This window comes from Euleptes europaea, chromosome 8 (genome assembly GCF_029931775.1).
Source record: "Euleptes europaea isolate rEulEur1 chromosome 8, rEulEur1.hap1, whole genome shotgun sequence".
Taxonomy (NCBI): domain Eukaryota; kingdom Metazoa; phylum Chordata; class Lepidosauria; order Squamata; family Sphaerodactylidae; genus Euleptes; species Euleptes europaea.
The window spans coordinates 70,002,501-70,013,671 of NC_079319.1; the positions used below are offsets into that span (position 1 = coordinate 70,002,501).

At 43.0% G+C, this 11,171-nt stretch overlaps 1 protein-coding gene across 1 annotated transcript; it reads right to left on the bottom strand.

Moving 5' to 3' along the window:
* Positions 1–267: 267 nt before the first annotated feature.
* GMNN (geminin DNA replication inhibitor) lies at positions 268–8,565 on the bottom strand. The gene is made up of 6 exons (XM_056854732.1): positions 8,471–8,565; positions 3,311–3,406; positions 2,903–3,038; positions 1,683–1,765; positions 1,493–1,603; positions 268–444 (listed from the first exon to the last, which is right to left on the bottom strand). Exons 1-6 carry the CDS (start codon positions 8,522–8,524, stop codon positions 268–270), a joined length of 657 nt encoding a protein of 218 aa, XP_056710710.1. The 5' UTR covers positions 8,525–8,565.
* Between the last annotated feature and the right edge of the window lie 2,606 nt (positions 8,566–11,171).

Genomic DNA, 11,171 nt, shown 5'->3' on the forward strand with positions numbered 1-11,171 from the left:
TTATTTGGCAGTTGCATGAAACTTATAATACATGAATACAACTATTTACATGGTAAAATACATAGTATTTCCATTTTATACAAGTGGACAGATGCAGTCTAACAGTTTAGACAGGATAGTTACTTGCATTTGTTCAAATTACTTGCCACAGTTTATACTTTGGCTCTTAAATTGTAAGTTTTTGGAGGATTTAACTCCTGCCCTATCTGAATAATCTCTGGCAGTTTTTCTCCCTAAAGAACTGATTGGACACAAGCAGGCTCAGTGTTAAGGATTACTAGTTTCACATGGATGTAGATCTGTAGAAGAGATCTGGGAACATTCCTGTTCAGAATCACCATCCAAATCATCTTCTGTAGGAGGGCCTTCATCTTCATATACAGTTTCCTCCAGGTCTAGATTTTTCAGTGTCTTAAGGCTTCCCGGTGCCTGTTCAGTTAGTCGCTGGGAAGACATTAAGAAGCATGACTTACAAAATGTCACCGGAATGTGATGTTTGCAGATAGCTGTTAATTACTGGTGTGCATGTAATAGCCAGGACTTGGTTGAAGCCAGTCAGCGGCGGCAATCAAGTTAAATGCACTATTATTTTGTTCCTGGATACACAACTATTATATTTAGAATCAAGTAGCTGGACAGTTAAATATCTGAGGCATTAAAAAACTATTTATTCTATTCAGCAACAATCTCAGAAAAGGTTGCTGAAGACAAAAACTAGCCAAGAAAACGATATAATTTGGAAGAAAAGTTGGTTTTTATACCCAAATTTTCTCTACCTTTAAGGAGACTCAAACTGGCTTACAATTGCCTTGCCTTCCTCTCCCCACTACAGACGCCTTGTGAGGTAGGTGCGGCTGTGTTTGGAGAAAACTGACTGGCCCAAGGTCACCCAGCAGGCTCTGTGTGTAGGAGTGGGGAATCAAACCTGGTTCTCCAGATTAAGAGTCCGCTGCTCTTAACCACTATAACACTCTGACTCTCTGGAAACTGATGCCTGTATTAAGAGCCAGTAGGACACAACAGGATTTGCATTTGGGAGTTTTACTTTTCATGCAAAAAATACCAGATTACTATACTTAGCACAAGTGGTAGGCTCCATACTTCAGAACTGAAAATAGTGCCTTTGTATCAACTTTACTGTAATACACTGATAAAATATAACTTCATATCTAGCAAGGGGGGTACAGCTGGTGCACACAGATCAGATTTGTCCCTAGATTTTATACCCATATCCGTTGAAATAGCTCAGGAAAATTAATGTCTTCCTTCTTCATGTAAAGTCAGAAGGACTGAGTTCAGAAGATGTAGGCTTGGATCTTCTACTTAATATTTCAGGTTACACAGGACAAAGTGCTGCTTGAGCATGCTAGTGAGACATCATCCCATCCAGTTACTAAGCAGCAGCTCCTCCAATGGGGCATGCTGGCAAGAGGGACATCTTGTGCAGAATCTGATAAGAGTAGTACTCAGCCTAGTATTAAGAGTAATTTACCTCAATCAAGTTTGCCATATATTGCACATGGTCAGCCAGCTCCGCCAACTCTTCATTCTCTTGCTTTAGACGAGCAATTTCACCATCTTTGAATTCAATTTCTTTGTGCAGCTGGAAAAAGCAGGCAGACTTTAAACAATGACATTCCTCAATAGCACCCAGTTCTCCCCATGAATATCACAGCAGTTACCTTTTCATTTTCTTGCAACACCCCATATAGAGCTTTCCTCCTCTCTTCAGCCACCTCCTTCCAATACGCAGATGAAGGATTGCCTGCCAAGAGTTAAGACTATTAATATTCAAGAGCAGATGTTGTGACCTCCATTTGATGTAGGTAACTTTGACAGCTAAATAGAAATGCTATATACAAAAATGGTTCTCCTCTAATTACTTGGGACAGCCACGGACACAATTAGAATACTGAACAAAGTAAGAGCCCCACTGGGTGAGACCTAATGCTTATGATGCCATCAAGTTATCAGAAATTCAACACTGAATTGCACTTATGCATTTGTTATGAGGATTGAAAGGAGTATCTTCACTGATAAATGAGTACCATCTGTTTTGATTTCTGATATACAAAGGTAACTAGATAAACACAGTTGCTAATTTTTCACCACCCTTTTCCAGTGTGCACCCCAAAAGCCAAGTGCCATTTCAGGGAAAGACCGCTAAAGTTCCCTGGGGACTTTTTTGTGTTGTCAAACTCATTCAAAACTAAGCACTTTTCTTGAACTGGCAGAGTACAAACAACTTTGAAGTCCCTGCCCCATTCAGTGCGGGTTTGCAGGATGTCATGCCTGTGCCATTCACCCATATTTCAGCCAAACTATTAAAAGCTTGAACAAATGTTGAATGGGCAGAAAAGCTAACAAATGACATTTTAAAAAACATTAAAGAATGCATGTTGAAAAGAGATTGTCACAATTTCTTGCCACACCTCCACCTTTGCACCTACTTGTGTTTCCTACAAGGAAATATCACCATATCCTAAAGAACCATGCTGAAGAATACGATTGCTTATACAGATCTGAAAGAGCCTGTGGCGCAGAGTGGTAAGCTGCAGTACTGCAGTCCAAGCTCTGCTCACGACCTGAGTTTGATCCTGACGGAAGTTGGTTTTAGATAGCTGGGTCAAGGTTGACTCAGCCTTCCATCCTTCCGAGGTTGATAAAATGAGTACCCAGCTTGCTGGGGGTAAAGGGAAGATGACTGGGGAAGGCACTGGCAAACCACCCTGTAAACAAAAGTCTGCCTAGTAAACGTCGGGATGTGACATCACCCCATGGGTCAGAAATGACCCGGTGCTTGCACAGGGGACCTTTACCTTTATACAGATCTTGGTCCAGTAGTTGCACATTCTTTACACAAGGTTTGGGTAACTGGTTTTGTTTTGAAAAGGCTACGTACCTTTTACCATGAGGTCAGAAGCTTGGACGACACCTTTAGTGGTTCTGTGTTCTGATGCTGTTGCAGAAGCAGGTTTGGAACTGTTTGGGACAGACTGCTCACTCCAGAGTTTCCCCTTGGTTGATGATTGGACCGGCTATAAATTTTAATGGGAAAACTCTCAGAAACAGGTGCATTCTCCAACAAACCTTCCCTCTCACACTCCAATCTACTTATTTCCTTGTATTAACTGAATATACATCTTCAGATGTGCTTTCAAGTTAACAGAAAAGTCCACATTTACTTAAGCCTATATGCTGAATATACTAGCAATTCAGTTTTATAGTCAAAGTTATCACTGAAGGCAAACTGTAGCATATACAGCAAATCATTAGCTTCCAAGCAATGTTTTTCAGTAGCAACACATACCTCATTTGCCCTGCCGACAAGACACCCTGTAATTGATGGCTGTATCATCTTAAGGGTCTGTCTCTGGAATGGGCCATTTGAATTACTTGCAGAAGCCTGTCGTGAAGAATACAGTCTCAATATAATACACCTAGGTTTAGATCATGTTTCTAACGCAGTCTGAAATACATTTAAGCTCTTAAAACATTAATGCAAGGTGCAGAATGCTATAGCATACTGTAGGAAATTGATTTTGTAAGAAGATGCTAGATCAGAGGAAGTGTATTCATCAGGTAATGCACCCAGCCAGCCGAAAAATATTAGTTGGTCAAAATGGAACTCATGCCCTGTCGAAAAACTCTTTTCTAATATTGTTCAATCACAGAGCATTCCTGCATCATATGTGGGAACCAGCACTTCTTTGAAAACGTCTCCCAGAATGGTCATTATTTGTATCAGCCAATCATTTCTTCTGTATTGAAATTGCTAACAAGTCTTGGAATTTAGCTCAAATGGCTAAGCTTACAATTTAATAGACAACATGGCAATGCTAGAAACTTTCCAGTAGAGCTGGTATTCTTTCATTTGGAATATGATCCTTTATAAGCTCTACGCTAGTGATGTACTGTGTAGCTGTTAAATATTTCTGAATATTGCATATTTCAATCACCCATTAGAAAAGTACAAGGTATTGTACATGCTTTGTCAGGAAGACTAATAAAATCTCTTTCATGCAAACCACCAGGTGAGTAGGACCAACAGCCAGCCCAGTGTTTGAGAGATCAGCCAGAATTAGACATCCTTGTAAAGCCACAGATGTGCTCTCTGTTCATTCTATACCTGACCAGTAACTGCCACCCATTAACAGTTCATGCCCAAACCAGCTGAAGTATAGAAATGAGGTCATTGTTGCATTGTAACTGGATCCCCACCAGAATTAGTTGTTTAAACATCTCCTGTATCACCAAGACGGGGGTATTTGCAATATACCAAAATACAGGCTGAATTTCAAGTAGCTGCTTTGTTTCATGCAGTTACACCTACTTAAAAGACAGATTGGAGCACCCAAGGCAGTAAGTTAATTGAAGATACTCCACAGGGTACCGGTTTCCTTTGATTTGTGGCAGATGTCTGCTTGCCCTGCTTGGGGCATAACATACTGATCCAGCAAGAGCATTGTTTTGGGGGAAAGGATCCATCTATTATCTTCCTTGTCATATGTAAACACTTATTTCCTGCACTAAGTCTTTTTTTTAAAACCATTACACTGCCACCATGAGACAGCAAACAATGGTAGATAATCAAACAGGGACAGGAAGAACATAATTCCATACTAGCGTGAGAAAGTCAGCGATTCACACTACTTCACATGGCAAGAGCTCACCTTTCCCACGGTAAAGTTTTTGCTGTCAATTAACTGACTGTTGAACTGCGGGACAAGTGCCAGCTACTGTGGGAACCAGCAAAGCACTACATTTCAGATTACGCTCACTGCTGCTGAATTAGGCAACACTGTTGGAGGTATTCACTGGCCACCACTTACTTGAGTTAATCTATTACTCTTCATATCTTATGTTCAACCAAATAGCACACACTGAGGACAAACCAGGCATCAAGTATAAATTTATAAATCTAGATTGGAGGCCCTGCAGAGACAGCAGCAAGTTCAAGAGTTAACAGGTAGCAAAGACACTTCAAACCCTCTTATTTCAACATTGGGGGGTGTCTCTTCAACCTCTTTTGCCCTTCTGAAAGTAGCACTGTCCACTAGTAAAGGTAGTCCCCTGTGCAAGCACCGGGTCAGTACTGACCCACGGGGTGAGGTCACATCCAGACGTTTACTAGGCAGACTATGTTTTACGGCAGGGGTGGGGAACGTCAGGCCTGGGGGCCGTTTAAGGCCCGCGAAGTCATTTGGTCTGGCCGTTCATGGGTCCTGGCAGATCTCTAGCTCAAAAGGATCTAGGACTGGTGATCCACCCGCTCCCGCAGACAGGAACAGCCTCTATTCAAGGCGGTCGTGAGGGTGTTTTGCTGAGAAAAGGAACCTTCTTTCCCCCTTGCAGAAGAGTCGTTAGCTATGGAGCTGCTAGGACCGCCCAAGAAACTATGTTAACCCTTTCCCACCTGGGCCGTGGAGAAACAGTCCCTCTGCACTACAAGAGGGCTGGGGGCAGAAGTGGCAACAATGGAGGGGTTAAAGGGGGCAGAGCCAGAATGCGTGGGGGGGGGGAGTTCTTAGCCAGTGTACCCTCATTTCACCCCTAATTTTTAAGTTGATAATTTTGTATGGCCCATGAATGATGTTATAAATATCCAAATGGCCCTTGGCAGAAAAAAGGTTCCCCACCAGTTTTACAGGGTGGTTTGCCAGTGCCTTCCCCAGTCATTGTCCACTGACCTAGGTCTATACTTTTAGTAGCCAAAGTGAACGCCATCTCTTCCCTTGCTCGACAATAAAGGTTAGCATGACAGGCCACTCTAAGCCTTGCATTCTATCCTCGGGAGAGAGCAAAGTCTGAAGCTAGAGAAGAAGGGTTCCCTGCCCATGGCATAGATCAGAGCCAGTATTGGCTAACACCCCAACAGGTTGAGTGGAACCACCAACCCAACCAATTTTTTTCATTGTTTGGACCACCCAATCTCTGGACAGCCAGTAAAAATGGTTATGGCTCAGGTGGTAACCTGCTAATCCTCCACTTTCTCCTGCAGGAATGAGGGCTATGATCTTGTGCTTTTTAAGTGCACCAGAGGAGTGTGGACTGGCTTTTCCTAGCTGAATACTAGATAGAGCAAGAGCTTTAACACAATGACAGCCAGGCCATCTTGTGCCAAAGACACATATGGATTTAAAGACGCATGGGTAGATCAGTGGTAGAAAACTGCAAAGCAGTGGCATCCTTAGATACAACTTCTACAATAAGCCTCAGACAGACCTAAACCTGAGACACTGGAGATCCACTGCTAGCCACAGCAGATGATTGAGCTAGAGGAACCAATAGTCAGATTTGGAATAAAACAACTTCAAGAACACATTCATTCATTGATGGCTGAGGAGTCATCAGGAAATGTGACAAAAGGAACTCATCTTTCCTTATTTGAAGCATCCTCAAACCTAGGCAGGAGCCCCTTGGCACAGAATGGTAAGCTACAGTACTGCAATCAAAGCTCTGCTCACGACTTGAGTTCGATCCTGATGGAAGTCGGTTTCAGGTAGCTGGAAGTCGGTTAAGGTAGCTGGCTCAAGGTTGACTCAGCCTTCTATCCTTCCAAGGTAGGTAAAACTAGTAGACAACTGGGGAACTGGGAAACCACACCGTAAACATAATCTCCCTAGTAAACCTCGGGATGTGACATTTCCTCATGGGTCAGTATTGACCAGGTTCTTTACCTTTTTACAAACCTAGGATACAGGTAAGTCAGGAAGTAGCCTGTACAATGAGGCTAAAGAAACTAATTTTATAATCATCTTTTTATAGAGTTTAATAGAGAATGTCCAGGACTCCAAAGAAGGAAAACAAACTGTCAAGCCCTGTGCTGCCCAACACTTTTAGAATACAGATATGGGACCCTTTGGCGTTTTGCCAACTTTAGTAGTGCTTAAGCATAGCACTACTAAAAACAGCAGTATGAGTACATCATGCTCATGTTAGCTGATGTGACATATTTTACAGCATTCTCTATCACTATATAATTCTCCAAATCCTTCTGCCAGAGTACCATCAATACTGAAGTATCTCAAGCTCATGTTTCAACAGTCAAGCAATTCACTTATGACAGATTTAAAAGGCTTCGTACTTTAGTAACTCAAAGCACTCATATGCCTGAAGGCTAATTAATATGCAGTAGGACTTCCATTACATTGCTTCCCAAAAGCAACTACGTGCATGTGAAGATAGCAAAGCCACAGTGTCAAATGCAAACCTTGTTTAGAGATTTGTGTTGGACTTCAGGGTACTGAATGACACGCACACAAAAAGCAAGTTAATACAAGATTCCTACCATCTCGGAATATAAACTTCAAGGACTGCCCAGTCAGATTTAGTAATATGGAATGCCTTAGTAGCTCAGACCTTCTTTGATTTTTACAGTATTACAAGATAGGGATAACATAGGATACCTGTGGTTATTAGTACAAGTAATTTGTTGGGAGTTCATTCACATCCAATTACTGCACAAGTAGACAGTATGCACTTTAATGCAAATCCTTGTTAAAGGACGAATAGGGATACAAGTTTTAATCAGTAGTCCAACCAAATCATTAGTAGATAGGTGGAAAGAGCAAATTTTGATTTCTGGGTTTATAAATTAAGGCAGCATAGCTCCCCAAGGCCATTAAGATATATTATTGAAATAGGGAGTGGGGGGGGGGGAAGAGAGAAACAGATTAGCTGTGCCTTTCCTTAGTGGTAGGTATTGCTGAATTTCATCCTTCAAAAAGGCCCTAATATCAAGGCCTATAGTATTTAAGACTGAATGAATATTACTAATCCAGTGACAGATAAAAAAACCCAAATAAGTCATTAAAACAAGACTTACCGCTACATTAAGCATGATGTCAGCAGCAAAGAAAAAAGTTTAGCCTTTATTATAAGCAATTATCTTTGCCAATACAGCAACAGGATAGTAAAGACAAAAGGGAGAACAAAGCAGTCTGACAATTTTACCCTTTATGTTCTTTCCCATAAGATGCACTGGAGTCAAAGTGACAAACATTGCAGCTATACAGGCTGAAGATTTACAGAAAATTGTAAATGGAGAGGCACAAGTCACTACAGGACAGCTGTCCTTATTAAAGCCAAGGAATAAAGGTTGCAGAAGAGTATCATCCCCCCCTACTTCTTGGGGTCCATTTGACCGCACTTACAAGACAAATATTAATTTGAGGAAGTTGGGTTTGGAATTTGGCACTAGTTCTTACCACCTTATAAATAAGAACAAAAATCTCGACTATTTCAACTCTTACACCAATGATTAATACTGGAAGAAAAATGAATTCTAGTTATCTCCATGTAAAAGTTCTGTAAGCAGCAGCTAACCAAAGAATTCTAACCTAGTACCTCTGAGTTCAATTCATGCGAAAATTTAGACTAACTTTACTTGCCAAGATTTAACAGCCAACCACTCTGACACACATACATACAGAGAGAAAGAAAAAGTTACTCAGTTAAAGTTTGTTACCTTTGCAGCCAAAGATTTGTCTGTTTCAGCCTTCTGTTTCACCCTGGAATTCATTCGTCCACTTTAAGAGGTCTTATTTGCACAAAGTATGCTAGAATACATAGTAAAGAGTTATTCTATTTAACTACAATCACAACAGTTCAACAAGGGTTCACAAAGAAGAACTTCATCTCCCCCCACCCCATCAGTTTTTCACCCTGGGCTGGAAGCCCCTGGAAATTTAAAGTACACTAGTAAGAGGCCTTAAAAGCCATACACCTTTTTAAAGGCTCTAAAGAACTATCTTCAACAATTGTGATGTAAACAGCCATCCCTTTTCGTTTGACTTATCTTCTGCATATACCTAAATCTTATGAAGAAGTTTCTCGGGATTCTGAAATCATAAGTACCTTGTATCTGTCGAGCCTAGATATTTTTATTTTTAAAGTTTACAAACCTATTGCTGCAATGATATGCTAGAAAATTTAGCAGTCATTTTTCATAGATCAAACTGACAAATGATTTTGTAACCCTTTACCTGATGGCAAAATTTGGATGACTTATGAGCACCACCTCACACTTCTGTTTCTAGCTAGACACAAGAAACAGAGTTAGGACTACTTTCTTCTTTACAGTGGAAACCTACATTTCTATCCCAAACGGGCTGATCTTTTTCAGAAGATCTAAATGGCATTCACACATCTGAAAACATGAAAAAAACCGATCCATGTTCACAGAACCATGAAGGCAAACATCCTCCAAACATCTGAGAAGAGACATATGGAAACTCAGGGAAGAAGAAGAGTTGGTTTTTATATGCCGACTTTCTCTACCACTTAAGGAAGAATCAAACCCGCTTACAATCACCTTCCCATAACAGACACCCTGTGAGGTAGGTGAGGCTGAGAGAGCTGTGACTAGCCCATGGTCAACCAGCTGGCTTCATGTGTAGGAGTGGGGAAACCAACCCAGTTTAGAGTCCACCACTCCAAACCACTGCTCTTAACCACTACACCCCTCTGGCTCTCAATCTTTGCTGTAAGAGGCAGAGTCATCTTTGGATTGAAATAAATTTCAAATGACTGGGGCTGTTTCTAGAACTGCTACCATTTTACAAGTGCTATGGCTAAGCCCTTTGCCCAGTTATCAAGTTACTGATTCTTCGCCTGTGCTTTCTCCCCCACCTCTTTGCACAAAATCACATTATAACCACCATTACATATGTGTGATTTTACTACTGTACAGTAAGCATGCAGCAGAAGTGGGAGAACAAACAACTAATTTACCATCTTTAGCATCTGCTTGAATGACTGAAGCGTAGCACAGGTCAGAAAGTTGTATTGAATATGTCCCATTGATTCTTTAGAGTAAAGGTGAACTGGCAGCCCAGATCTAGCCCTGCCAGCCAGCCCTGGTTTCCCATTTTAATCCCAACAGAGTGCGCGTCTTTTTCTACTGTTTAATCCCAAAGAAAAGAAGTGTAAGACTCATGAAAGCTTAACTTTATGTGAACCCATAATCATGTAGTTACATCAGCTCCACATACATACATACATAACTCCATGTACACATACATAGCTCCACATACATACATAACAGTAGCTGCCACCAGTTTTATTATGAATCCTTATCTCCCATATGGCACAGAGTTCACATGCCAATAGTGTTCTCTGGGAACTAGAAGCCTATATCCAGGTAATGAAGTACCTCCTTGCAACATAGCAGCTGACCACCCCTATTCCTGAGACAGCAGCTTCTATTATATTCCAGAGCAAGTTATCTCTCTGAGCTACACGTACGCCCTTCTGGAGGCCTCAAAAGATGCGCTCTTTTCAAAACCAACAGCCAGAACATTGTTTCAAGCAATCGAGAGTTCTTACAATTGCCCCTCCAGACAGCCTAGGATAGCCTGATCTTGGCAGAGCTCAGAAGCTAAGCAGGGTTGGCTCGGGTTAGCCGTTGGATGGGAGACCATCAAGGAATACCAGGGTCACCATGCAGGGGCAGCCAATCGCAAACCTGAACAACGCTTGCCTTAAACCCTACAGGGGAGCCAGGCACCACAGCCAGGCGAGCCGGCTCAAGCCAAGGGGAGCCTGGCACCACAGCCAGGCGAGTCAGCCAGTGGGCGGGATACAGGCCCGCACAGCTGCACGCTGCCGCTCGAGGGAAGCATGACGAGGGGTGGGAGCGAGGCTCCCACCCCTCGTCATGCTTCCCTCGAGCGGCAGCGTGCAGCTGTGCGGGCCTGTATCCCGCCCACTGGCTGACTCGCCTGGCTGTGCCGCAGGACCTCGAGGCAACAGCGTGTTCTCCTGAGGCACGCTTTTAAATTAACGCCGGTCACTTCGAAGCACGCCCGGTTCTCGCATCGCCGCTTCCGCGCCCCCTCCCCCCGCGCGCGAACTCACCGAGCCGGTAAAGAAAGCCAACCGCCGTTCCAACCGCCGTTTCCCCTCGCCGCGGACCCCAACCGCTACTCGCGCCCGCTTGAACAAGGAAGCCTTTCGCGCGCAGCCATAAATACCTCACGCGTCAGTGGGCGGGACGTAGGCAGACGCGCAAAGCTCCGCGACTGCCCATTCGCCCGTGGAAGAGAACACCCTCCCGCCAATCACAGCCTGCTAGGGAAGAACGCCCGGCCCGAACGCTTCCTTTCTCCTTCTCCGCGCTTCCGCGTCGAACAGCGACGTGTTCCGGTGGCCGCTCTTGATCTGCGCGT

Bases quoted from the DNA above. Each gene is read 5' to 3' on its own strand.
- GMNN (XM_056854732.1), bottom strand. From the start codon at position 8,524: ATGAATTCCAGGGTGAAACAGAAGGCTGAAACAGACAAATCTTTGGCT. The intron at 3,407-8,470 runs GTAACAAACTTT...TCTTCACGACAG, and splicing joins ACAAATCTTTGGCTGCAAAG to GCTTCTGCAAGTAATTCAAA. The intron at 1,766-2,902 runs GTACGTAGCCTT...AACTCTTGGCAG, and splicing joins TTCTGACCTCATGGTAAAAG to GCAATCCTTCATCTGCGTAT.